Source organism: Sus scrofa, chromosome 15, assembly GCF_054392235.1.
Source record: "Sus scrofa isolate SSC_HxYL_T2T_F1_AM1 chromosome 15, Sscrofa_HxYL_maternal_Yorkshire_Landrace_v2.0, whole genome shotgun sequence".
NCBI classification, from domain to species: domain Eukaryota; kingdom Metazoa; phylum Chordata; class Mammalia; order Artiodactyla; family Suidae; genus Sus; species Sus scrofa.
The window spans coordinates 59,491,392-59,519,241 of record NC_139397.1 but is presented as its reverse complement, the minus strand read 5'-3'; the positions used below and the strand labels follow the sequence as shown (position 1 = coordinate 59,519,241).

The 27,850-nt window shown below is 45.4% G+C and overlaps 1 protein-coding gene across 3 annotated transcripts in view; it reads left to right on the top strand.

Moving 5' to 3' along the window:
• The window catches only part of ENPP6 (ectonucleotide pyrophosphatase/phosphodiesterase 6), a 96,910-nt gene extending 78,745 nt beyond the window's left edge, over positions 1 to 18,165 (top strand). Inside the window, exons 7-11 of one of the 3 annotated variants that reach the window (XR_014828685.1) lie at positions 1,381 to 1,504; positions 4,632 to 5,128; positions 7,270 to 7,336; positions 7,522 to 7,719; positions 15,311 to 18,165. Coding sequence is in view for 1 of the 3 variants with exons in the window: in NM_001444828.1 (NP_001431757.1) it covers positions 1,381 to 1,504; positions 4,632 to 4,837 (330 nt within the window). In the remaining 2 variants the exon portion in view is untranslated. 3 annotated transcript variants of the gene reach the window in all.
• Positions 18,166 to 27,850: the final 9,685 nt, after the last annotated feature.

Genomic DNA, 27,850 nt, shown 5'->3' with positions numbered 1-27,850 from the left:
AGTAAGAAGCTGCAACCTAAGAAAATTTAGTTCTGAAAGAAAGGAGGGTGACAGGGAAGTAATGGTTTTGGAACCCATCCCAAATGACGAATGGTCAAAGGAAGTGAAGGTACACAGGCCTAGAGAAGAGGCATGTGAGCAGCAGCTTCAAATGTTGACTGAGTGATGGGGAGGGACTGATGTGTTCTGAATTTTTCCTGGGGTGGAGCTAGAAGAAAGGAGAATGGAGAGGTTTGTATGGTGGAGAGGCACTGGGATGCTGGTGAGTTGGCTGCCTCTGGGCTCCCACAGCCTTTCTAGAAAAGCAATGTGATTCGATTAAACGCTGTTTTCCAGCAACAAGTCTCTGGCAGCAGTTGGGTGTCCTGCCACTCCATTTCTGACATCACCCCGAGTTAGAGCAGAGCCATGCTATAAGGGGCTCCAGCCCACAAGACTGCCCACCCATCCTGATGTTGGCCGCAAGTCCTGGGTTCCCAGACTCCCCACACTTGTGGCTGACGTGGCTACAAATTGGAGGGTTCTCGCGACCCCATTTCAGGTGCCCTAATTCACTGGAGTGAATTCATTTTCACAGAATTTAGTGAACTCAGAAAGATGCTGTACTTACAGTTACAATCTTATTATAAAGCATTCTTTTCAGGGGCAGCCAAGTGGCAGAGATGTGTAGGACAAAGTATGGAGGTGAGGGGTGCGGAGAACCCATGCTCTCTTTGGGTGCACCACCCTCCCACCACCTTGTGCACATGAATCCAGAAGCTCCCTGGACCATGTTGTTCCCGGGGTTTTATATGGGGTGTCACTGTGTCAGCCTGGGTAACTCAATCCTTGCCCATATAATTGAACTCAGTCTTAGAGGACAGAGGATGGGGCTGAAGGTTCTAAGCCTCTCATCATGTGGTTGGTTCCTCTGGTGACCAGCCCCCATCCTGAAGCTATCCATCACCTCACCTCCACCCCCATGAGTCATCTCAGGAGCCTAAACTCAGCTATGGAGAAAGAGGCTCATTATGCCTATCACTCAGGAAATTCCAAGGATTTAGGCGCTCTGGGCCAGGAACCTGGGACAAAGGCCAGCTCTATTTTTTGTTATACCATGGGTAGGTTTTAACATCCCTTCTGTCTCTGACATGCTGTATGGAGTGGCCCTAAAACTGATTACAAGGTACAGTCCAGCCCAGTGTAAGAAGATACCTACAGAAGGAGGGCTCTTTGGCAAGTTAATGGGCCGCCTCCAGAGGTCTGCGCTACCTGGAGGAGGAACCATCCAGCTGAGGTTGGATGACCCCAGGCGAGGATGCTGAGCAGAAAATCCCCACACTGGGTGGTGGTTTGGACTGGCTGCTCACTCAACACAATGTCTGCGTTGCTTGATTTCAGAATCGAGAGCTGCTTCCATTCTGGATGAACAGCACTGGCAAGAGGGAAGGCTGGCAGCGTGGATGGCATGGCTATGACAACGAGCTCCGGGACATGAGGGGCATCTTCCTGGCCTTCGGACCTGGTAGGCGAGAAAGACCAAATTCCCTTAGTCATCTACTCCCAAGGAAGTGTCCGCCAGGAGGGGCTGACGGTGCTAGTAAAGGCTGGAGTGATTGCTTTATGAGCAAAGCTGAGCAAACCCAGCCAGCCTCCATGAAAGGTCTTTGGCTGGCTGGCTTTCAAATGCTTCTTGGGTTTGGCAAGCGTGGCCACATACTTCTCCTTGTAAGTTTTAAATCTCGAGCGCAGTGAAGAAAATGCATTCCACATGTTTACGATTCCTCTTTTCCTTAATTCATCAGAATGTTCTTTCACAGCTCTCTGATGTCCAGGGAAGCTCGTCAGGCACCAGGTTGCTGACAGCCATGAGTCTTGAGGTTGACATGACCACTTCACAGGATCTGACTTGGGCGCAGTTCCTCCCTGTGGGGTCATTCAGTTTAGGGCCCAACCAGAAGCTAGGATGTGCTCAAGGGCAGGCTCGGAGATGATTCTGAGACTGACTTGGAGAATGAGCCAGAACGACGCGGGGTATCTTGGATGAAAGCAAATTTATGGTGCTTTCCTTGACCTGATAATTTTCCTAGGGCTGCAAGAGAGAGGGAGAGGGAGAGGGCCTATTTGGTAATTTGGTTTAATTAATACAGCGCTGTAAATTCACAGTTTGGAAAAGTGTATCAAACACTCTAGAAATCATAGTATGACCTGAACACCCTCTTTAAAAAAAAAAAAAAAAATAGAGTAACAAGCAGTCAGCAGCCATCAACTGTCAGTTCACTGGCTCATGAACCACTTTTTTCTTTCCACAGTCCACACTCCTTATTAAATACAATAAGCTTACCCCCATATCCTTTTCCCAAATTCCTTCTCCTGGATGTTGATCAGAATGTCTCGAACCATGAAAGTCCATGCTTTCCTTTCAAATCATAGGGTAGGGATCACACCTGCAAGCCCGCGCTGCTCGGCCATGTGACAGAGCAGAGGTAGGCGTTGTCCCCTTCATTCCCTCTGCCTTGGGTCATTCTACCTGCCACATCGCAGCTGCTGGAAACTATGGGGTATCCGTTTCTGCACCCTCCATGGGCACCTCTGGGAGTCTGAGCTTAGGGAACACATGGGTCCAAATCATAGCCATGTGTCATCCACATTTCCATGTCATCAAGTCAAAGTCAGAACCAGTAGCAGCAGACATTTACAGAGCACCAACTGGGTTCACAACATCAGCTTACGAGAGAGTTCAGGGGATTCCAGCATGATGCCAGCAGCCACTAATAGTTATCAGGTGCCCCCCAAGAGCCAGGCCCCGGGGTGTCTGTGGAGCTCAAACAATGAGGGAGTTCAGGACGGAGCCTTGAGGACCTTGTCAAGGTCCAGTGCTAGATGAGGTTGGAGACATGCCAGGGCCATGGGCTTTACACAGGGGAACATTAGACAGCAGGGCTCTCATTCAAAGGCATGGCCTCCTCCTTGGCCCACTAGAGAAGAATCAGATGATGAACACAAAACAGTTGCAGTTGGAGTGTTTATGAATAAGAGTCTCAGGCTTATTTTAAAGCAGAAGCAAATCTAGCCTCCAACCAAAAATTTTAAACAAAGTCCCCAAAGCAATGATAGCTTAAATTCAGTGCGGAGAGTTTGTCCATTAACAAAGGCCTTCATCACACACTCCTTTAAAACTAAAAGCCCAAGTCTTTTATAGACAGAAAGACGACCCCTGATGAAAATGGACTGGGCTAATTGCAAAAATGTTTCCAGGCAGATAGAGCCTGAGAGCCTCCCGCACACCATCATGTTTCTGGCCCCAATTTCCATGAAAGATTGAACAGCTTTATACACTGACTGTTTACTCAGAAGAAAATTTAAGCGTGAGGCCCTTAATAGCTGTCTAGCTGCTCTTTAAGATAAAGGTCCATCCCTCTTGATTAATTGTAGGTACTCCTCGCTCAGGGAGGAAGCTGAGCACCGTTGCAGCTGCCCAGACACAGCTTTGGAAGTCAGTAAGTCTGGTCCAGCTAAGAGAAGGGGAAATAATTCTGGAAGATGGCCTCTCTCTGGTTAATCCTAGTTTCTAATTTGAATGTCTTAATCCTGCCCCGGAGAGCTCCACGTCCAAGATAAGACGGCAGGAGCATGATTCAGTGAGTGCCTGCGAATTGGCTAGCCTCACCTGGAAAGCAGCCCAGGCTGCTCAGTGTGAGCCTCCAGAACCTTCTCTCTTTAGGAGAAATGGGTTTAATATCCAACAAAATGTAAACCCATGGGAATAACTTGGATTCCCATTCCAGGTTCAAACATCATCTTGAGCCAGCAGAGCTCGGCTATTCAGGAATTTTCTAGATGCTCTCATCCCAGCCCGGATCATCTCTGCCTTGGGCCCAAAGTCCCAGCGCTCCAGACCTGGAGGCCATGATCCAGATGGAATGGGACAGAAACCCCAATTCTTACTGCTTACATGTACAGGATTTGATTTTGGACTTTCAACATAAAACGATAATCTTTTCTAACATTTTTATCACTAGAGCTTGATCTCAATTTCTCTTGCCAAGTGTTGCAGAAGGAGATGTTTGAAAGGGTGGGGATGGATTTCTTGGATTTACTATTGTCTGCCACCCCTCATACCCTCCCACCCCCTCATGTGACAAGGACATGGCCACTAGGTGAGGATGCAGAAAGATCGTCACATCCAAGACCACAGCATGTCAGAAGGGAGAGGAGCTGCTTCTGTGGCATTGGGACAGCCTTGCCACTGATTTCTCAGCAGCTGATTCTTCTCCGGGGATGTGTAACCACCGCCCTCATCTAATTGTTGTGTTTTCCTTGATATTAGAAGGGTTGACGTTCTGGGGCAGCCTCTACGTCCTCAAGATCTGTCATCACAAGGGGAGCAACAACAAGCCCTGTTGTTGGCTGATTTGTCTTTCAAAGAAACTCATCCCCGTGAGCCACAGAAAGCAACTTCCTTTTCTAACCTGGAACCTTCCAGATCTCCTTCCAGGTTCACAATCTCTTGTCCACACCCCCAGACCTAGCAGATTTTTCAGCCCCAAAGCCGCCTGGATCTGGGGTGTGATTCCTCCACACTGTGACTCTACCCCTCTCTGCCCTGGGTGGGGACCGTGACAACTTGTCTGCTTGCCTTTCCCTTTCAGATTTCAAATCCAACTTCAGAGCCGCTCCCATCAGATCCGTGGATGTCTACAACGTCATGTGCAGTGTGGCAGGCATCACCCCCCTGCCCAACAACGGGTCCTGGTCCCGGGTGGTGTGCATGCTGAAGGACCCAGTCAGCTCAGCCCCCGCCGCCCTGCCCAGCGCCTGTGTATTGGCCTTGATTCTGCTCTGGCTGTTGGCCTAGCTGCTCACGGGTGCCCCCATGGTGGGAGGGTTTGGGGTTTCTATTGAATAATAGCTTCATTAATTCAATCAAAGCCATAAAATTGTAAATATATTATTCTTGGATGACTCTATACATAAAAGTCCCTATTTCTTAAAAAAAATATATTGTTTTTTTTTTCTTTTTTCTTTTCTGGAGGTAAGGAAAGCCCTAGCTTTTCATTTTTTCAACTACAGGTCACTTTCTCCTTTTTTGCATGTACTCAGATGAACTGGCTGAGCAGGGTGTGCCCCTGTAGCAACCAGACCTCGGGTGGGTGTTGCACCTAAGGTCTGGCCGATCTCTGTCTTGTTTTGCACAAAGTAGGCCCTTCTCTGCCCTCTGTCTACACCTGGGGGCCATCCTCAGGCTCTACGGCCACCATCCGGTGCTGCTCCTTCTATCTGGGGAAATGGAGGGCCATCTGGAAGCAGTAGCTGCTATTTCCAGTTGGTCGAGTTTTCACCTTATACAAAGTCCCAGAAAGGGTACATCATAGTTTGGCTCACCCATCAATCAAAATCACTAGGAGTTGCAGAATTCATAAACAAAGTGAGAGAGATAGGTTCTTTCCCAAAGTCTGAGTGCGCAAAATGGCCTTCCTGCTGTAGGAGCAGAAAAGCTTACAACATACCGCTTCTGTGAGCCTTATCACAGTGTATGACGGTCTGAACACACACATGGCAGGCCCTGTGTGCTGTGGATTGCCTGCCTGCCCAGCACCTGTGAGAGGGCTTAATCAGGGACTGCCACTCTTTGGATCCCTCCCCATGCAAAGGGTAGACTGTAGCAATGCCTGGCTCGTCATCATAGGCGGGGAGAAGGAGGTCTTGCTGACGAGAGTCTGACATCCTTGCAGAAATCTCAGTTCGTTGCTTGAAATGGTAATGCACTAAGTGTTCCTCTGCTGCAGCTTTCATGCCCCAGAGCAATGCTTATTCAATAACCACCGCAAAGGGGACCCTTGAGGGACCCAGGGTTCCCAGGAAAATGGGGCTCAGGGGATGGAGGCAATGTGATGGCGCCAAATCCCAGGCACTAACCCCTCAGCCGTTCAATTGGGAAACAGTTTGGTCAGGGTGCCACCTCAGAGGCCCGGGGTCTTAAGGAAATTGAAGAAGAGGTGCTGAGCCTGAGTTGAAATGTTTTCAGTTTCGTCTTGTGAGTTTGCTATAGGAGATCCTGTTGCAGTGATCAGAGTCATATACATGTATTATTACATCAGACCTGAGTTTGCACTAAATGAGGCACATCTGCAAATGAGGAGCCTTTTTGTCTGGAAAAGACAACACATCAGGTCTCATCAGGACAATGAAGCCCTTATGTGTTGTTTACCTTGAAAAATGAAAATCTATGCTCCCCCCAATTCAAGAAGCCTGGGAGCTGTCTCTGGGCCTTGAATCATGAGAGCAAAGGATCACTGCTTAAAAATATCAAATTTATCTTCACAAAAGATTCCTAAGGATTTATGTAATACATTTTTAAAGCACCGGCAAACCATCGAATCAACTGGAAAGGCAAATCAGCCTTTGTTATCTGGCTGAAAGCAAATTAGTGCTTTCAGAACACTGGCAGCGGTTGTTGGAATAGGCATCTATTGTTCAAAGTTTCCTTTCTTCTTAAAGGACTTTGTTCTAACAAATCCAGTGGAGCCCATTTTCCTCCCTTGCGAAGGGAGGATACCTAGAAGATACCCAAGTGATTCAATTAAAAGTGGATCCTCAAAGTCAAAGTCATGAGGGTTCAGACATACATACAGTCCTGATTTGTCTTTCCCGTTCTGCTCTACCAGTTTTTTCCTGCACTCATCCTTAAAGTCTTCAAGTTACATAATAAAATGTCAGATATTTATCTGACAAAGTGTAGTTACTCCATAAGTAGGTTTGAATAGATAAATGAGAATAAGATACTTTTGGAATTGTTGAGTGTTGGTACAGAATAAAGAAAATTCAAACACTGAATGGAGAAGAAAAACCTTTTCGCCTAAAACAATGCATATATCTTAGTGGCTTAATTATTTGGTTAGAAATTTTTTCTTCTGATTTTCATTTTAAAGTCATATTATTTTTCCAAAGAAAATTCTACTTTCTCTAAATGCGTTTTGTTCCATCTGGGTAAAATCTGCTAGGATTCTGTATACACACCTTTTCTCCCTGATTATTTTACTATTTTATCAATAATTCTGGGAGGAAGGTAATTGAACTGACCAGCAAATACCAAAGATAGATGAAAGGAATGATCCTTAAAGTAAAGACCAGATGAATGGCTAGCTTCCCTGCCTATACGCCTAATCGCCAGAACCCAATTCAATTAAGTTCTGAAGACTTAAGCTTAAGCTAGAGCAGGCCCAGGGGATTCTTTCTAGCCTCTGAGATCCCTGAATTATAAAGTCCTAACTCTCTTCACTTTTAAAGGACTATTGGAAATCCACAGCAGACCTGAATGTGGACGTGGACAATAGTTTGCAAACTTTCTGGGATTGTAAGCATCATCTGTCTCACTTCCAGAGGTGGGGGTTCAGAGTATCTGGTGTGGGGCCTCAGACACCACTTTTAAGTCACCTCACTCTAAGGTGTGGGTTTTCTTTAAAGAGAGATGGGTTTTGATTTGACTTTGGTAGACCCACGTCTCCTAAGAGCAAATTCATAATCTGCTGGTTTCTTCAGGGACCATCAGACGGGCATCAGCCCCCATCCAGCTGAGTCAAGCTTCCCACCCTGAAACCAAAGCCGGTCTGAAAGCTCCAGTGATGGAGAGAGGCTAGAGTGTCATCTCCACACCCCAGTCTGTGAGTCTAAGGTTCTCAGCAATGCCATCAGACAGACTCATTATTCAAGACCCACAGCTCTTTCATGTATTTTCTGGTGAGTGTTTTACGTTTCTGTAAATATCAATAGATTTCGGAAAGTGAGTGTAATTTTTTTTTTTTAGAGCTGCGCCCAGGGCATATGGAAGTTCCCAGGCTAGGGGTTGAATCAGAGCTGCAGCTGCCGGCCACAGCCACAGCTACAGCAACACCGGATCCTTAACCCACTGAGTGAGGCCAGGGATCGAACCCATGTCCTCATGGGCACCAGTCAGATTCATTTCTGCTGCGCCACGACGGGAACTCCAAGATTAATCTTTGTAAGCTGTTTGTGTGAGACCAAAGTCAGCTCTTGCAAACTATGTGCAGGAAGGAAGAGAAATGGTAGCCTCAACAGCCTGGTTGTAAAACATGGAAAACTTAGTCTCAGGTCTGTGCTATGGAAGATACAAACATCTGTGTTGCTTTGAAATCATAAAATAACATCTTCAGCAGAGTCTCAAATGCTTCGTCAGTGTCCCATACATGTGTGTTGAATGAATAAAAGAATAGCTGTCATTGAGGAGACTTGCTTTTACCCAGCAGACATTCTCTTTGTCTGTAGTTCCTCAAATTAAACAAACTTTCCCTTCTGGGGTTGTTATCTTTTCTTGTCATCCAACTGACAATATAATTATACTTCATTTCATGGACTAAGCATATTCCATCCCCAGCTTATAAACTTGACAGATGGGTGGATGGAAGGAAGGAAGGAAGGAGATTAGATTTTAAATATACTAACATATTTACTTTTTAAAAATATAGCAGTTTTATTGAGATTCAATTCATAGCCGACATAATTCTTCCTTTTAAAGTGTCAATTTAGGAGTTCCCTTAGTGGCTCAGCAGTTAACGAACCCGACTAGGATCCATGAGGATGCAGGTTCAATCTCTGGCCCACTCAGTGGATTAAGGATCCGGCATTGCCGTGAACTGTGGTGTAGGTCGCAGACGTGACTCGGATCCTGTGTTGCTGTGGCTGTGGTGTAGGCTGGCAGCTGTAACTCTGATTGGACCCCTAGCCTGGGAACTTCAACGTGCCGCAAGTGTGGCCCTAAAAAAGCAAAAGAAGAAGAAGAAAAGTGTCAGTTTAATGACATTAGTGTGGTCACGGAGTTGGGCAACCATTATCACAGTCAATTTTAGAACATTTTTATCACTCCAGAAAGAAACTCCATATTCATGAGCACATTAGCTGTCACCTTCCCTTCCACTGCGCCCCCACCCCCACTACCCCAGGCAACCACCTAAACTACACTCTGTCTGTACAGATTTGCCTATTTGGGATATTTCATGAAAACGGAATAACCACGATCCCTGACCCCGAGTCAGGGCCTGAATCCAGCCTCTAGCCAACGGGTACACTCAGTGCTCTCAGTCTCTCCCAGAGCATCCTTATGCTTCACCCCAGAAACCAGTAACCGTCCTATGTCCCTTCTCACCAGCACCCCAGCCAGAAGCGCTACCGTATCTTGTGTATCAGCTTCCGGACATGTTTCCTTGTGATCCTAAAGGTGGCCCCAGCTCCCCTCTTCCATTTGAGAGACTTTCTCAAATGCAAGTCAGACCAGGCCGCTCTCCTGCCCTGACCCTGTCATGGGTGTCCCCTGTCTTAATCTCCACCTGTAGCCTATGCTTTAGCAGGGCTGGTGCAACGTCTGCCCTTCTCTCTACTTGATCTCCTGTCATTCTCCCTCTTACTCTGTGAACTCTTACTGCCGAAGGCCACTTCCACCACATCACTTCCTCCTTGATCAGTAGCCCCGTCCTCAGCTAGTTGGTGTCCCCTTCTCTTAGAACTCAAGCTAAATGTTTCCTCACCCTCCTCTTTTTTTTTTTTTTTTTTTTTTTTTTTTTTTTTTTTTTTTTTTCTTGCCGCACCTGAAGCATATGGAATTTCCCAGGCCAGGGATCGAATCCAAGCCGCAGCTTTGACCTACACCACACTGCGGCAACACCAGATCCTTAACCCACTGTGTCACAGTGGCAATTCCTCCTTACCCCTCTTGACCAGGCTGTACAGTCTACCTCTATACCAGCTGCATGCAAGTTCAACTGTCAAAATACTAGTAGCTAGAAGAGGTGGGTAAGGATCCCCCCACCCACCCAGAGCCTTTAGAGGGAGTGTGGCTCTGATTATACCTTGATTTCAGACTTTCAGCTTCCAGAAACCTTGAGAGAATACATTGCTGTTTTTGTTTCTTTGTTTTTAAGGGCTCCACCCATGGCATATGGAAGTTCCGAGGTTAGGGGTCTAATTGGAGCTACAACCACAGCACAGCAACGCCAGATTCCAGCCGCCTCTGCAACCTACACCACAGCTCATGGCAATGCCTTTCCTTAACCCACTGAGCAAGGTCAGGGATCGAACCCACAACCTCATCGTTCCTAGTCAGATTCGTTTCCGCCACTCCATGACAGGATCATTGCTGTTGTTTTAAGCCACTCAGTTTCTGATAATTTGTTACAGCAACCACAGAAATGAAGATACTCTCCATATTGCTAGCTAGTCAGTCTAGCTCATCAGAGATTTCTTGAGCTCCTCCTTCACACCAGGTACTGGGCCATGTTTTGGGGAGGCATAGAGGATAAACTACCATTACTGTCCTCACAGAACTTACAATGTAGTCATTTCATTTCTTCCATTTAAAAATTAAAAATTTTTATTGAGGTATAGTTGATTTATAATATTGTGTTAGTTTCTGGTATACAGCAATCGATTCATTTATATATATAAATGAATATATAGATTCAGTATTTATATCCAGTATATTCACTTTTTACATCCTTTTCCATTATGGTTCATTACAAGACAAGATATTGAATATAGTTCCCTGTGCCATTTCTTCCATTTTTGAGCAGAGTTGAAGTCTCATTTCTGTAGAACAAAATGATCTGGTTGCTATGGACAATGCTTGAAGAGAATTTCGGAGAAAACAAGAGTAACAGTGAAAGAAGGCATCAGCTCTAGAGCAGAGGAGCTGGAGGCAGGGAGCCCATTCGCTGCCTCCTTTGGGATCTCACTCTTGGCCTTTTGCTGTCCCCACTACTGTCTGCTCTTTGCCTCATCTGTTTCCTTCTCTCTCAGGAAATGCAACGACGATCACATTACTCACCTGATTTAAAAAAAACTACCCTGGAGTTCCTGTCATGGTGCAGCAGAAACGAATCCGACTAGGAACCAAGAGGTTGCGAGTTCGATCCCTGGCCTCACTCAGTGGGTTAAGGAGCCAGCGTTGCAGTGAGCTTGGGTGTAGGTCACAGACGCAGCTCGGATCTGGCCTTGCTGTGGCTGTGGTGTAGGATGGCAGCTGTGGCTCCAATTAGACCCCTAGCCTGGGAACCTCCATATGCCGAGGGTGTGGCCCCGAAAAGACAAAGACAAAAAGAAAGAAAGAAAGAAAACTACCCTTGTCTCTCATTCTTATGGAATTAAATTCCTAACTCTGCCCCTAATCCTTTTCTACGGTTTGACGGCCCCCTATATCTCTCAGTGCTTCATTTCAAGTTTCTCAGCTGAGTCCCCTCAATGTGCCATGTGTCAACTCTCCTACGTTGGCCCCACGTCCAGGGTGTCCCTCCCCACTCTCTGTCTAGTGAACTTGCATTTGTCCTTCATAGCCTCGATTCTCTGTAAGGCCCTTGTGCTTTCACTTTCTTTTATTTTCTCAGTGATTACAAAACAAGTCACACTGCATTGGAATAATTTATTGCCAAGGGTTCTCCAACTAGGCTGTAGGCTAAGCAGAATTCTGAGATTGTAGATTCTTTAAATTTTTGGAGTCTCCAAACCAAGTCTGCAACACCAACAAAATCTGCCACAAAGTATTGATAAATTGCCTGGTGAACTGAATGAATTATTGAATGAATGAATGAATGAATGAATGAAGTGGGAAGCTTAGGATTCTTTGGTCAGAAGATCACCTTCTCCTAGTAGCTACAGGTTGGAAAAACCAGAGACGAAACACTTTGCAGCAAGTAGCAGGATTTGACAAATGACTAATGCATGGCATGGAATTCAGGGGGCAGGGGTTTCTTTTTCAACATTTCAGCAGGTCCCTCTTTAGGCATGAACACGAGGATGTGTAGCAGATGGGAAGAGAGGAAGAGAAGATAAATGAGCCCTGTCTTCACCATGCTTAATTCGACTTTTCAACAAGTGTGTACTGTCATTTCCCTATGGTGTGGAAGAGACAGGGCTTCAGAGGCTTGGATGCTTAGGCCTGTGGAGGAAAAGGAAGAGCCCAGATCACCAGCCCCCTCCTCCTCATGCTTTCTGAGTCTGATTTGACTTTGCTACTGAAAAGTGGGGAGTGGATGGTAGGAAGAAGTGGGATGCACTTTCAGAGGGAGGAGAGGGTTATTGAGGCAAGGCCCTTCCTGGAATAGTCAAGTTCTCACCTTGCCCCTTGCCCCTGCCCTTCTGCTGCTTAGGAAAGTCTGGCCTCAAGGTGGTGTCAGCAGAACAAGCAGGAGGAGAGCTTCTGCCATATCCCAGAGCAAGGTGTGCTCAGAAGGACCCTGCCACTCCAGCAGTGGTGTCTGGAGGGGCTGGGGCAGTCTGTCCACTAGGAGCCCTTGAAACTGACCAGCCTCAGCTCAACTCTGGGGCAGGGCCCCAAACCGAGGAGACCTGGCCAAAAGTTAAGCAAGATGGGGACCACAGAGATAAAAGAAAGAGCCAGTCCAGATAAACATGGCAAAAAAAAAAAAAAAAAAAAAAAAGAGAGAGAGGCAGGAATTTCTAGCCAGGAATGGCATATTTTTGAATACAACACAAGATAATGTTTAAAACCAGAAACGCTAGCTTGAACCATATCTCCTTCCAAAGTTTAGAAAAACTAATTTCAAATTAAAATGTAAAAAAGGATTGAAGTCAAGTCCCATATTAAGATACTATCTTTAAATGATAATAAAGAGAATAATTGTCCAACAATCAGTGAAATCATGCCAGAAAGACCTGATCACAAAACAGGTCAAAACCATAACTTACTATTACAAGGTGAGCCAAATACATTAAGAAGACAATATGAAAGAACAATATAAATCCAACTATAAAAAGCAGGAAATGGTTAAACTCAAGAAGAAAAAGAGATACAAAGAATTTCAGAAATAAAATCTAAACTAGATGGAACAAAGAGTTAACAATCACAACAGATAATGCCTTAGGAGAAATAGAAAGTAAAAGGGAGGGTTAAAAATCTAAATCAAATTAAGAAATAAAAAAAAATATTCAAGAGAAAGTGACAAATATGCAGACAGGCAAAGAACACTGAACATGCAGTGACAGGAATCCAGGAAGAAAAAAATCAAAGCAAAGGAATAGAACAAATATTGAAATTGTAATGCAAGGAAACTTTTATGAAATTAAAAAGAAGAAAATCTAACTCAATATACTGAAAGAATACTTCACATATCTGAGGCTATCACTAGAACCATTAATATCAAACCCCCAAATTACTGGATTTTAAGACCAAGAAAAAAGTCCTTTGGGCATCGAAGCAAAAAGGGAAAATGACTTTGGAGTTCCCACCATGATGCAGTGGGTTAAGAATCTGACTGTAGTGGCTTATGTCACTGTGGAGGTGTGGACTTGATCCCCATTCCAGTGCAGTGGCTTAAAGGATCTGGTGACCTGGTGTTGCCCCAGCTGTGGTGTAGTGATGCAGCTGTGGCTCAGATTCGATCCCTGGCCCAGGAAATTTCCATACTCTACAGGCGTGGCCATAAAAAAAAAGTGATTTATAATGAAAATGCTTTTTCCAACACAAAACTTTATGGCAGAAGAAAACAGACTAACATATTTGAGATACTAATTAAAAGAAAGTGCGAGACAAAGATTTTTATATTCTGCAAAACTGACTTTCAAGTATGAAAGGTTCAAGCTGTTATCAATAGGAAAGAATTTAGGATATATTCCTAATCAATCTATTAGAGAGCAAGCTTCAGACAACAAACTGACCAGGAACACGTGGACATAAGGTCTAGTGATGAACATGAAATAAATAGTTACTATAGAACAAGGGAGAGGGGGCAGTGTCTATGTGATTTGATGCTGTAGATGTGTTGCAACTTTTTATTATTTTAAAATTTTTTATTATTATTATTTTTTTGTCTCTTGAAGGCTGCACTCATGGCATATGGAGGTTCCCGGGCTAGGGATTGAACAGGAGATGTAGCCACCAGCCTACACCACAGACACAACAACTCAGGATCCGAGCTGAGTCTGTGACCTACACCACAGCTCACAGAAATACTAGATCCTTAACCTACTGAGCGAGGCCAGGGATTGAACCTGCGTCCTCGTGGATACTAGTCAGGTTCATTAACCACTGAGCCATGATGGGAACTCCAGGTATAATTTTTAATTGGAGGGAGAGTAAATGGGCAGAGAATTTGAGAAAAAAAAAAAAGGAAATGCTTTCAGTAGTCTTGCTCGTGGCGGGAATATTTGTGCTGTTGTTCTGAGGCCATCAAGTATACTTACGTAGAATAAAGCATGAATCTTAGCCTGGACTATTCTGATTATATTATCCCTGTGTCATTAGGAACCAGGATTTCAGGGTGGAAGAAAGGAGATGCAGATAGAAACTAGAAGAGGAGTAAATAAAACTCCTATGTCCTGAGTTTGAATTAGAAATATCATTGAACAATACAGGGAATATAGCCCATATTTTATTTAGCTATAAATGGAGTATAATCTTTAAAAATTGACTCACTATATTGTACACCTGTAACATATAAATTATGTACTCAATTATATTTTAATAAAAATAATAATTTTTAAAAGCTAAGTGGAAAGTAAAAAAAGAAATACCAAAAAAAAACCCTAGAGATTTTATCTTTAAATATATTTTTTCTAGCTTTATCCACTAAAAAGACTTAGAAACATATCCAATAGCATTGCTAGTATCCTTGTTGTGGTTTTTAAAATACCACCTCCACTACATAAAACCAAGTCTTCTTGAAAAAGAAGTTGATCTCATATCCTCTCAAATATGTATGCAAAAAAATGCAATGAAAAACCTAAAGATATACACCAAAACAGTAACAGTTATTTCTTAGGTCTGGGAATGGCAAGATTGTAAGTGATTTTAATATTCTTCTTTATATTTTCTGCATATTGCAAATTTTCTATAATGAGTTTGCAATTGAAAGAAATAGAGTTTTAAAGCAAAAAGACAGAGAACAAAATTATGTTCTGAAAATACATGTATAAAAATAAATGTATTAAGGTATATGCCTTCAAAGAGGATCATCAGACAGCTAAGAGGAAAATTTAAATCTTTTTCTTTTTCTTTTTTTTTTTTTTTGTCTTTTTGCCATTTCTTGGGCCACTCCCGTGGCATATGGAGGTTCCCAGGCTAGGGGTCCAATTGGAGCTGCAGCCACCGGCCTACACCAGGGCCACTGCAACGCCAGATCCGAGCCGCGTCTGCAACCTACACCACAGCTCACGGCAACACCAGATCCTTAACCCACTGAGCAAGGCCAGGGATTGAACCCGAAACCTCATGGTTCCTAGTCAGATTCGTTAACCACTGCGCCACGACGGGAACTCCCTTAAATCTTTTTTAAAGGTAGTTATACACACACATCTGTCTTGACAGAAAGAGAAATGGCCTTGGGACCACGTTGGGAAATGTGCTCCCAGAGGTGACTGTGGAGGACTCGGGGCTCCCCGGAAGCCTGGCCTGCCCTGAAATTATCCCAAGGAGCAAAGGGAATGTAAGCAGTTCAGGACGTCATCTTCCATTTCACACGTTTACACCTTGGTTGCTGGGAGCTGGGATCCAGAGTCTATCTTTCCAAAGAAATTCAAACAGATGGACACACCTCCCACCTGAAGTCCCCCAACCCAGACATGAAGGATCCTATCTCTCCAGCCAAGCCAGGAAGCTGGCACATGCAGCATCTTCGGTAAAGTGTTTCTATGGGAAGCGTCTCCCCATGGGTTTCCATGAGGACAGCAGAGCCCAGCGGTCAGTGCAGGGAAGGTGCATGGTGGCCACCGAAAGAGAAATGATGGACCCGTTTACCTAGACCCCAATTTTCTTCATATGTCAACTCCCGGATGCCTCGATTTCCCTCCTGCCAGACCAAGACCATCTCATGTGTTATTTACTTGGCAGGGGTGCAGTGACGATGAGTGAGAAGATGTTTATAAATACCCTGAAGGCCCCGGGGACGCTGGTGGATAAGCATAAGGTGCTGCACGTGCTGCACTAGGTTGGCACACACAGAAATAGAGGGGACAAATCCCAAAGGAGAAGTGGAGTCTTAAAAATAACCTCTGGAGCCTTTGTTTGGTTGCTGTGGGTGTTATGTAGGTCTCTGGGTGCAACTGCTGAGAGCAAGGCGATGATAAAATACAGGGCACAAATTGATCAAGCGGCCTTTCCAGAAGGCTCTGTGGTCTGTGGATATGTGCGAATGTGAAGCCCAACAAGGCCTGAATAACAACCAGCAGTTCCCAGAGAAACCCTGTAGTAGGATTTTGAGGGTCTGTGGTTCTCAGACTTAAGGGAGGATTCAAATCACCTGTGATTTTGATAAGAGATGTATTTCTGGGCCTTACCTCCAGAAACCATCATTGGTTCATTTGGAGTTCTACCCAGGAATCTGTATTTTTTCCCCTTTTTATGGCCATACCTGTGGCATATGGAAGTTCCCAGCCTAGGGGTTGAATCAGAGCTATAGCTTCGCAGCAGTGTGGGATCCAAGCTGCATCTGCAACCTATGCCTCAGCTTGCAGCAAAGCCAGATCCTTAACCCACTGAGCGAGGCCAGGGATAGAACTTTCATCCTTATGGATACTATGTCAGGTTCTTAACCCGCTGAGCCACAATGGGAACTCCAGAATCTGTATTTAAATTAGCCTATTCTTCCGCACCCCAAAATTTGAGAATTAGTGGTCTAAATTTTACAGTCTGAAATTGAACTAACACATCCTTTTCTGAAGATAGAGGTGGGCAGGGCTTATCTGAATTCTAACCCTCATTCTAAATTCTGCTTCAGAATGGATAGTGATGGGGACGGGCAGGCAGAATCTTCTGGGACAAACTCCACACCATTACTAAGTAGAGTCATTTTTGCACCTGGAGCAGCAAGTGGTGACTGACTGAGGTTGTGTCGTGAGTTGGAGAGGATAAATACTGCATCTTCATGCTGTTTAATAGGGTGGCCACTAGCCACCTGTGACTACTGAGAACTTAAAATGGGGCTAGTCCAAACTGAGATGTGGCGTAAGTATAAAATACACATCAGGTTTCAAAGATTTAATGCAAAAAAGAGAGATGATTTTATAAACATCTTTACATGCATACATGTTGAACTAGTACTACTTTGGAAATTCTGTGTGAACTAAAATAGACCAGAATTAGTTTCACTTGTTTTCTTTTGTAAATGAGGTTACTAGAAAATTTTTAATTTCTTATGTGACTCACATTATATTTCTACTGGATAGTATTGTTCTAGATCAGTGTACTGCCTCCCTGGGTCTTAATTTATAGAAGTCCTCATCTTGGCATGTGCTCCTTCCGGATATTACTGATATGTCAAGAACCTGTTTTTCATTGCTATCTTAGCAGGGAGTAGGTAACAGCTCCTCAAAGAAAAAGGAGGAGGAAAACAGGCCTGACCCAGCTCATTCATTAGTTTCGAAGCCTGCCAGACACAAATACCCCTGCAATATAGGCAGTCAAAGGGTATAAATGAGGAGTTTCCACTGTGGTTCAATGGGATGGTGGCATCACTGGAGTGCTGAGACGCAGGTTCAATCCCAGGTCCAGCACAGTGGGTTAAGGTATTGCCACAGCTGCAGCATAGGTCACAGCTGCAGCTTGGATCTGATCCTTGGCCTGGGAACTCAATGTGCCTCAGGGTGGCCAAAAAAAGGGAGGGGGGCTGGGTATAAATGAATAAATCAATGAATCACTTAGAAGATGTTAAAATTTGCAGCAGTGTCCAAAGCGCATGACCACCTGTGCGCTATAAAGTAGCTCTGACTCCTGGTGCCCTGCTCCCAGCTACACCTCTGGGGAAGGGAAGACTGAGAGGGATGCAGAGATAGGAGGAAGGAACTGGTACCCAGCGCGAGCGGGGACAGGGGTCAGTGTGGGCCCACTCACTTTCTCCTGGAGTACCCCTTGCTGTACCCGAGACACGCCTGTCCAGTCCTGTCTGCAGTGGCTTGAAAGTACCTCTTTGAAGAATGTTTCTTTAAAGTCAGTCATTACATTCTTACTCAGGTTCTTTTATCCCTGGCCCAGATGCTGAGAAAGATCAGATGAGAGCACGAGCATAATTCTTTCCAATGACAGAACAAGCAGAGAGAAATTTGTAGGTTATTTGGGAGCACGACAGATTTTACACCTAGAGAAAAGTGTAAGAAAAAGAGATTCTCACCTTGTTAACTAAACTGGAACTGAAAATAAAGATTCAGATGTGTTCTGACTTCTTGGCAGCCCCGGGTGTGATGGTGTCCTAAAATTCTAACAAGATTCTAACACTCTCACGAGCCTCCATCTTTCCTGGCGAGCAACTTGGGGCATCTCTGATGTGTGCCTTCCATCCTAGGGGTTTGGGAAGTTTGACAAGATCTCTGCTTGAGTCTCAAGATGCTGGGAGCCATCCATCCTGGCTTGAATTATGGTGATTTCACTGAGTGACCCCAATTGTAACTTTTGGAGGAGGGGGACTTTTAAGGGCCACACCCGTGGCATATGGAAGTTCCTAAGGCTGGAGGGTTGAAATTGGAGCTGCAGCCACCGGTGTATGCCACAGCCACAGCAACACGGGATCTGAGCTGCATCTGTGACCTACACCACAGCTCACAGCAATGCTGGATCCTTAACCCACTGAGCGAGGCCAGGGATTGAACTTGCAACCTCATGGATACTTGTTGAGTTTGTTACTGCTGAGCTACCACAGGAACTCCCCCAATTGTAGCTTCTTGATGTACAAGAAAGAGCTGCAATTTGTGTCCACAACACCCAACTTTTCAGACTGCAAAATTCATAGCATCTTTAGCTTCAGGTGTGACCTCTTTCCCCAAGCAGAAAGAACTAGACCAGACTGGAAACTACATTAAGTCAGAAAGAGGGAAATTGTCCTTCCCTTCTCTCAAATCAGCTACCTGGCAGGACAGCATTCATGAGAACCCAAGACATCTCAGTCACCAGCACTGAGTTATACTAAATTGATTGAGTTAGAAATCCAGGAGTTCCCACTGTGGCTCAGTGGTTAGTGAAGCTGACTAGCATCCATGAGGACATGGGTTCGATCCCTGGCCTCACTCAGTGGGTTAAGGATCCGGTGTTGCTGTGAGCTGTGGTGTAGGTCGCAAACACGGCTCGGAGCCTGTGTTGCTGTCGCTCTGGTGTAGACTGGCAGCTGTATCTCCGATTGGACCTCTAGCCTGGGAACCTCTATATGCTGAGGGTACAGCCCTAAAAAAAAAAAAAAAAAAAAAAAGAAGTTATAAATCCAGGCGAAGCAGCAGCGTGGAAGGGGAGTCACAGACATACTTTGTTGTCACATCCTCCATCTGGCCATGAGCTATTCCTCAGCCGTACAGGTCACGGGGGCCAAAGAGTCTTCCAATTCCACCATTTTTGTTTTACTTTTGGTGGATTTTCCGACAGGAAATGGGAATTTGGCTGATAATTACCAGGCGTACAGATAAGGTTTCCTCATTAAAGTCTCATAAAACCATGAAAATAAATCACTGGAAGTGGAGAGAGAAAGAAAATCTTGTGTTTAGACTTTTCCATGACCACTTAGGCCAATTCTTTTTCCTCTTCCCGCCCAGCGACTCTATTTCCAGCCAGCATAGGGCCTGACAATCAGAAGAAAGAATGTAGAGGCCTCACGGTCCTTTTCTGATTTCAAGTTAATGGCTTGGTATGTCAAGGACAGGCTGAGCCTGGCAGAATAAATTATGAAAGTGCAGCTGAAGAAACACAGTGGAGGAAACCCACATAATACACGTCTGCAGATATGATATAGACATAAATAAATAGTTCATTTTCAAGGCAATCAAAGGGGTCCATTTGGCCTGTCCTGGAGATCAAAGCTGGTGGGGTCACAGGAGCAGCTGACAGTCCCAAAGGTGACTCCAGTAGAAATGGGATCAGCCTGCCCTTTCGTCCTTCCACCTCCAGAGGTGTTTTTGTGTCTGAGCATCAAAGCCAGGCCTTCAGGACCCTGATGCCTTTCAGCTTCTCCCAGGAATGTGTCTTCAGGAATTTCCCAACTCAGCCACAATCCCAAGGGCTTTCCAAGTTTTCTACCATCTTTTCTCTGGTCCCAGGTCCCAGCTTTGGGGACATTTTGTCTTCTCCAGAGTTTAATGCGTCCTGCTGATCGAAGCAATGGTGAAACTGGATCCCTAGATGTTAGCAGTGACCTTCCAGGTGTCCTGACAAATACCTGACCTTGGTATGTTCAGATCGCTTCCAAGGGGAGTTCCCCTGTGGTGCAGTGGGCTAAGGATCCAGCATTGTCATTGCTGTGACTCAGGTTCAATCCCTGGCCCTGGAACTTCCACATGCTGCAGACAAGTCCAAAAAATATATTTTAAAAAAAAGATTGTTCCCAGGGAAGCTGTGCCTGCAGCCCCCTCCATCACTAAAAGGCTCTATGAGAGCAAGGGGAGACCCACTCTAAAGTCAGTAATTTCAGACTAAAAATAATCCAGATCATTCATAAACCAGGTTATTAAATGAAACTATCCAGACAAGATTACTCGGTGGCAGGGTGACTGAGATGGACTTGCTGAGGTGAAACCTGCAAATCCAAGCAGGCCTGTCTCTCTGTTGGGTGGACCAGAGGCATTCACCGGGACCCAGTCCAGTGTTCATTTCCCCCTTTCCTACGAGACTGGAACATGTCTTAGGCAGAGGCTGCAAGGTACTTGAACTTTTTTTTAACTTTTTCTTTTTTTAAAAAAAAATTAAAGTATAGTTGATTTACAATGTTGTGCCAATTTCTGCTGTACAGCAAAGTGACCCAGTCATATGTATACATACATCCTTTTTTTCATATCATCCCCCATCGTGTTCCATCCCAAGGAAGTCCTCAAATTTAAGAGGGTTTGGATTTAAGTCTCTGAGCCCATCTGCTCTCCTTCAGGGGCAAGTGCACATGGTCATGAAGCTCCAGACAAAGGGCTCCATCTGCCTCCAAATGCTTTAGTCTCCGAGCTGCCATAACCAAATACCAGGCTCCGGGGCTTAAACAACAGACATTTATGTTCTCACAGTTCTAGAACCCAGAAGTCCAAGACCAAGGTTCTAGCCAGTTTGGTTCCTGAGGAGGTCTCTCTTTCTGGCTTGCAGGTGGCTACCTTCTTATTCTGTCCTCCTCTGGAACTTTCCTCAGCGTGTCTGTACCAGAAGAGAGCGAGGAAAGCAAGCTCTCTGATGGCTCTGGTTACAAGGACACAAATCCTATTGGATCAGAGCCTTACCCTTATGATCTCATGTGACCTTAATTCCTTCTTCAGAGGCTCCATCTCCAATCCAGCCACACTGGGGGGTTAGGGCTTCAATGTACGAATTCAGGAGAGACACAGAGATTCAGTGCAAAACGGTTATGTCACTCTGTCGAAGGAACTGACCATTTTAAAATCTCCTTTCTTAAAGATCTGCTGAGAAAATAGATATGACAGCCCTGGGAGACCTGTACAGGTTGGTCATACTCTGACGAGCAGGGTGATGATGGACCATCAGATGATTTTTTGTTTGTTTGTTTTCCTCATACCCACCTTTCTAAGTGCATTTTCTACCCAGTGGTTTTTGTCTGCTGCTTGTCACCTGTCACCTGTGCCTTCAAATGAGCCCTGAATGGCCTCCCCCAAGACCCAAATCCCCTAGCCCAGCTGCCAGTCCTCCTCTCCGCTACACGCTGTGTCTCCCAGCCCCTCCCTCTCCTCCCCTGCTCTGGTACCCCAGCCAAAGTGGGGGGTGTGGTGGTCAACGGAGCCATGATGTGTCTTGCATTGGAAGCTCCCGTCCCAGAAAGGCATTTTCCACATAATTGTGTAAAGTCTCCATTTACCCAGGTAACTTTATTCAATTCGATCTGTCTTACTTGATAAGGAAGGGTGCCTATTGTCCTGTCTTTTCAGAAGTTTGGGGGTTCTTTTAAATTTTTTTTTTTTTTTTTTGGCCTCACCCACAGCATACAGAAGTTCCCAGACTAGGGATTGAACCCACACAGCAGTGAAATACAGTGACAGTGCCAAATCATTAATCTGCTGAACCACACAGGAAGTCCCAGAATTTTTTTTTATCTTTTGTCTTTTTAGGGCCACACCTGTGGCATAGGAGGTTCCCAGGCTAGGGGTCTAATTGGAGCTACAGCTGCTGGTCTCCACCACAGCCATAGCAACGCCAGATCCAAGCCATGCCTGTGACCTATACCACAGCTCACAGCAATGCTGGATCCTTAACCCACTGAGTGAGGCCAGGGATCAAACCCGCAACCTCATGGTACCTATTCAGATTTGTTTCCACTGCGCCACGATGGGAATCCCCCAGAAGTTTTTTTAATTAATGGCAAGAACTACATGCAAGGAGTTCTTCACTGAACACTCTAAAAGTATCACCAAGTAGAGTGAAGGGAGCCTTAGTCATTCTCTCTCCACCATCCAAGCTAGGGTAATCTAGCTTGTTACCCTTTTTCTCTAATTGAAAACATCCAGGCAAAAGCTTCTTAAATCTCAGTGTCAAGAGCCTAGAATTAGTCATTCATTTATCTGAATTTTCTTGGAAGGAACAGCATGATGATTTCCATAGGTTTTGCAGCTATACCTTCAGGGGTTCCATTTTATGCCATGTATTAAACAGAGTCCCTTGTTTTGTGAAGGGTTGTGTGACCCTGCAGAGGGACAATCCCTGTTTGTCAAGGGGAGTTTAATTATCCAGATAAAGTGCCCTAGTTGAATGTTGGGCCTATTATAGGAGTGTTTGTTGAATAACTACATGAAGTTTGATTCTGCTATCTGCTCCTGTTTTCATGCTCTTGCTCTTATGGGCTGTGATTTCATGACTGATAAAGGTGGGAAGAGTTTTAAATATGAATTCAAGCTGAGAAGAACTGCTGGCTATTCACGGGAAGCATCTGGTGTTCCAGCAGACACTTTGATACTGCCATTACTGTGAGTGGTGTGCATCACCAAACTGTGATTTGGGGGCACACACGGACTCTCTATGTGTTTGCCTCCATTTGGATCGAGGCACTGCTGAACAGACAGCAAGGCCACTCAGACTTTCAAGGCCGGCTGTGTCTACACAAAGCATCCACTTGGTTATATAAGCGGTGCAATCTAGTCAAGGGAATAAGACTTTTTGAAATTTAAAAGTCAGGAAGGGGTGGACAAAGAGAGGAACTTTTCAGTGGAGAAAGCTGACAAACACTTCTTTAGTTTTAGCGAGGTGGCCAAGGTCAAGATCAACAGTCATAACTACATTGATATGTACCCTTAACATGAGGTGATGACACTGGTCCTTTACATTCGTGACCTTCCTTTCAAAAACTCATAGCAGCAGTCTAATCATAAGAGAAACATCAAGCAAATCCCACTAACGGGGTGTCCTATAATCTACCCAACCAGTAGCTCTCAAAACTGATTTCAAAAACAAGGAGAGTCAGGAGTTTCCTTTGTGGCGCAGCAGAAACAAATCCGATTAATATCCATGAGGATGAGGGTTCAATCCCTAGCCTTGCTCAGTGGGTCAGGGATCTGGCGTTGCCTTGAGCTGCAGTGTAGTTCGCAGACACAGCTCAGATGCCACATTGCTATGGCCGTGGTATAGGCTGGCAGCTCCAGCTCTGATTTGACCCCTAGCCTGGAAACCTCCCTATGCTTCAGGTGCAGCCCTAAAAAGCAAATTAATTAATTAACAAAAACAAGGAGAGTCAGAGAGACTGTCCCAGCCCAGAGGAGTCTAAGGAGACATGACATCTCTATGTGAGTCGGAATCTTGGATTGGGTCCTAGAACAGAAGAAGGACATTAGGTTAAAGGTGAGGAACTCTGAATAAACCATGGACTTTAAGAACGATGTATTGATACTGGGGTTCATTCATTGTGACAACGGTACCATACTGATGTGAGTGAGATGTTACTAACAGAGGAAATCCCATGAAGGGGGTAGCATATTCCTATATACTCTATTTACTATCTGCTTCATTTTCCTGTGACTATAAAACTGTTCTCCAACATAGTCTCTGTGAGGATGCAGATTCGATCCCTGGCCTCGCTTGGTGGGTTAAGGATCTGGCACTGCCATGCTGTGGTATAGGCCAGCAGCTGCAGGTCTGATTCAACCCCTAGTCTGGGAGCTTCCAATATGCCACAGGTGCGGCCATAAAAAGAAAAAAGAAAAAAAAAAGTAAAACAAAACAAAGCAAAAACTGTCCTAAAAATAAAGTGTAACAATAATAGCAAGAAAGCACATGCAAGGCAGTTTGCCAGGGCAGGGGGATATACCAAGAATAAGTGAAATATTTATTGCACCTCAATGGGCCATTATGTTAAGGGAAATAAGTTGGACAAAGACGAATACTGGACAATCTCACTTATATGGGAAGTCTTAAAAAAAACAAACTTGTAGATTCAGAGAAAAGATTGGTGGTTGCTTGAGGCGGGGAGTGGGGGATGGGCAAAAGTGGTCAAAAAGTACACACTTACAGTCCCGGGACTGTGAAGGGTAGCACGTTCAAAAAAATAGAAGAAATAAAAATGCCACCACAGCCTTGAACATGAACGTCTACTAAGGAGTGGAGACAATAATCCTACTACGTCTGGGGGTCTTCCATTTTATCTACTTCTTTAAAAGAGTTAATGAAAAAGTCAGACACAAAGGTCACATACTGTATAATTCTGTTCGTATGAAACATCCAAAATAGGCGTAGAGAGAGAGAGAAAGCAGATGAGTGGTTGCCAGGGGCGGAGGCGAAGAAGCAATGGGAATGACTGTCAGCTCCTTTGGGGCTGATGAAAACGATTTCGAATTTGATCATAGTGATGGTTACACAATATTGTGAATGTACCAAACTCTATGGACTTGCTCTCTTGAAAACAGTGAATTTCATGTTAAGCAAATTTTACACCCATCAAAAATAATTAATTATAGGAGTTCCCGTCCTGGCTCAGTGGTTAAGGAATCCGACTAGTCACAATGAGGTTTCAGGTTTGATCCCTGGCCTTGCTCAGTGGGTTGAGGATCTGGCGTTGTCGTCAGCTGTGGTGTAGGTTGCACACGTGGGTCCCAGGTTGCTGTGGCTGAGGCGAAGGCCAGCGGCTGCAGCTCTGATTCCACCCCTAGCCTGGGAACCTCCATATGCCACGGGAGCGGCCCTAGAAAAGGCAAAAAGACAGAAAAAAAAAAAAAAAAAGGTAAATGATAAAAGTCCTTTTCATTTGGAAAAAGACAATCGGGAAGGTACACTTTGGAAAAGGGGATGTGGCCTCGGGGCTACATTCTTGCTGGTGTGTGGTCTTTGGAGGTGGAGGCCAGGGGGTGGGGCTGGAGTTCCCATCCCAGCTCTGTGGTCTGGAGACTAATGTGGGTCTCACCACCTCTGTTTGTAAATTGAGGGGAGAGAGCCAGGGTGGGCGCTAGAAGACCCTCCCAGGAAGAAAAATCCAAGGGGTCTCAAGCAAAGTGTTAAACAATTGGCGTGTGGGTGTCAGTAGGGGTGGGGGAGGGGAGGGGGGCCTTCTCTAAACTGACCGGTTTTCCTGGCCTCCTGCAAACCAAGTAGGGGAGCCAGGCCCTGCGATATGGGAGGTTTCACCTGGGCTTCTGACTCACGGGTTTCCTGATGCCCTTGGGCAGTGCATCAGGGCCCTGGGATACGCAGTTTTCAGAAGGGCGAGCAGGGAGCAGGTTGAATCTTGTGCCCGGGTTGGGGACTCCTGTTCCTTTTCCAGCAGCATCTCCAGCAGCTGGCAGATCAGGGCCTGTGCCCTGCTGCTGGGGCCGAGCAAGGACACCCGCCCCCATCTCCCCCATGTAGGGCACAACCCAGGAAACCCTGCCGAGGAGGTGTGGGGCGGGGTGAGGGTGCCGGAGAGACTCTTTCCCCTCCCTCAGCCCAAAACGCCCTTTCCTGGATGCGCGATGCCGCGTGATGGGGATTCACCACGACTGGCAGGGTGACCTGCTCAGGGAGGCCTGGTGCCCGGAACGTGGGCAGAGGGCGCTTGCAGGTCTCTTTCCCATGTCGGTGGTCGCCTCCTCCACCCACAGGACTATCTTTGGTTAGGTGCTCCCTCCTGCATTCATCTCCATCGTTGAGTTTCTAAGCAGTCATGCCGGCCGAAGCAAGGGGAAGCTTCCCCACTGACCAGCCACTATTACCTAACTCAGAGCTCCCTCTTCTGCCACTCTGTCTAAGTGCCAGAACTGGAATTGGAAGGCGAAGCCATAGTTTTCAGGTTCGGATCAAGAAACTGAAGAGTAGGGAGTTTTCATTGTGGCTCAGCAGGTTAATGAACTGAATTCTCTCTGTGAGGATTCAGGTTCTATCCCTGGCCTTGCTCAGTGGGTTAAGGATTCAGTGTTGCCATCAGCTGTGGTGTAGGGTGCAGATGCTGCCCAGATCCCAAGTTGCGTGTCTGGCAGCTGTGGTTCTGATTCAGCCCCTAGCCTGGGAAATTCTATATGCTTCAGGTACAGCTGTTTTTTTTTTTTTTTTTTTTTTTTTTTTTTTAAAAAAAGAAGCTGAAGTTTAAGATCTTTTTGGTTTTTTGTTTGTTTGTTTTCTTTTTTTTTTTTAATGGCAGTACCCGTGACATATGGGCATCTTGCATGATACCACTACACCAGTGGTACTGTTAAGTACCCATGAAGTATGGAAGTTCCCTGGCCAAGGATTGAATCCCAACTCTCAGTCAGATCCTTTAACCCACCGAGCCAGCTCAGGGATCGAACCAGAGCCTCCGCAGTGACTGGAACTGCTGCAGTCGAATTCTTAACCCACTGCGCCACAGTGGGAACTCCTGAAGTTTAAAATCTTTAGTACCTTCAACAACTGTGAAAGATAACATAAAGCTGACACCTGTTTAAAGCACAGGGCAAGACGTGTTTATTTTATTTTATTTTTGCTGTTTAGGGCCGCACTGTGGCATGGAGGGTCCCAGGCTAGGGGTTGAATCGGAGCTACCCCACAGCCACAGCAACTCAGGATCTGAACTGCATTTGTGACCTACACCACAGCTCAAGGCAACGCCAATTCTTAACCCACTGAACAAGGCCAGAGATGGAACCCACAACCTCATGGTTCCCAGTCAGATTCGTTTCCACTGCTCTACAACAGGAACTCTGTAAGCAAGAGGTGTTTATAATTCACCTTCTGAAATATGCCATCAGGAGGCGCCCAAAGCAGGCATAATGAAAAGCTGCTAGATGCCATTTTAGGCTGAAAATGGCAATAAGTTATGTCAGAGATAATGTAAATAAGAAAATTTCAACCCTTTGAAATAACCCTAATAATAATTTTTAAAAATCTCAAAACATCTAGTATACCTTTCTTCTAGTGCATGCTAGAGTAATAACATCTTTTAGACATGGTCATTCAGACGTGTGTTCCTTCATTTATTGAACAAACATGTGTCAAAGATTTAGGATGTGCACATTAAGGAGGTAGTGGAAATACCGGGAAACAATCTTCACGCTGCCCAGAGTGACTCCATCAGGGAGCACAGGAAGTGGATAATCAGCGGACAGGAAATCCTCCACCTCGGTATACACTCAGGATGGCCTGAGAGGAAGGCTCAAGTCCTCACTTTCAGGTTAGGGAACGTTCCCAGAAGAAGAGACTCCACCACTGAAATACCTAAAAGCCAGTTCTGGGAACCTCGGGTAGCTCTGTGGGCTCACCCTGCAGATTTTTGAGTCTGCAGTGTCTCGAGAGCAATGTCATAGTCAAACGGGAGAGTTAGACCTGGTTGCATACGCCACCCCTGACACTTATGGCTCCGTGAGAAGCCTTCCCCACCCCATGCTCCCTCACCCTATAGGCACACACATTTTGGTGTAACGGCTCAAAAGTTTCCCCATCTGGAATTCCCGTCATGGCGCAGTGGTTAACGAATCCGACTAGGAACCATGAGGTTGCGGGTTCGGTCCCTGCCCT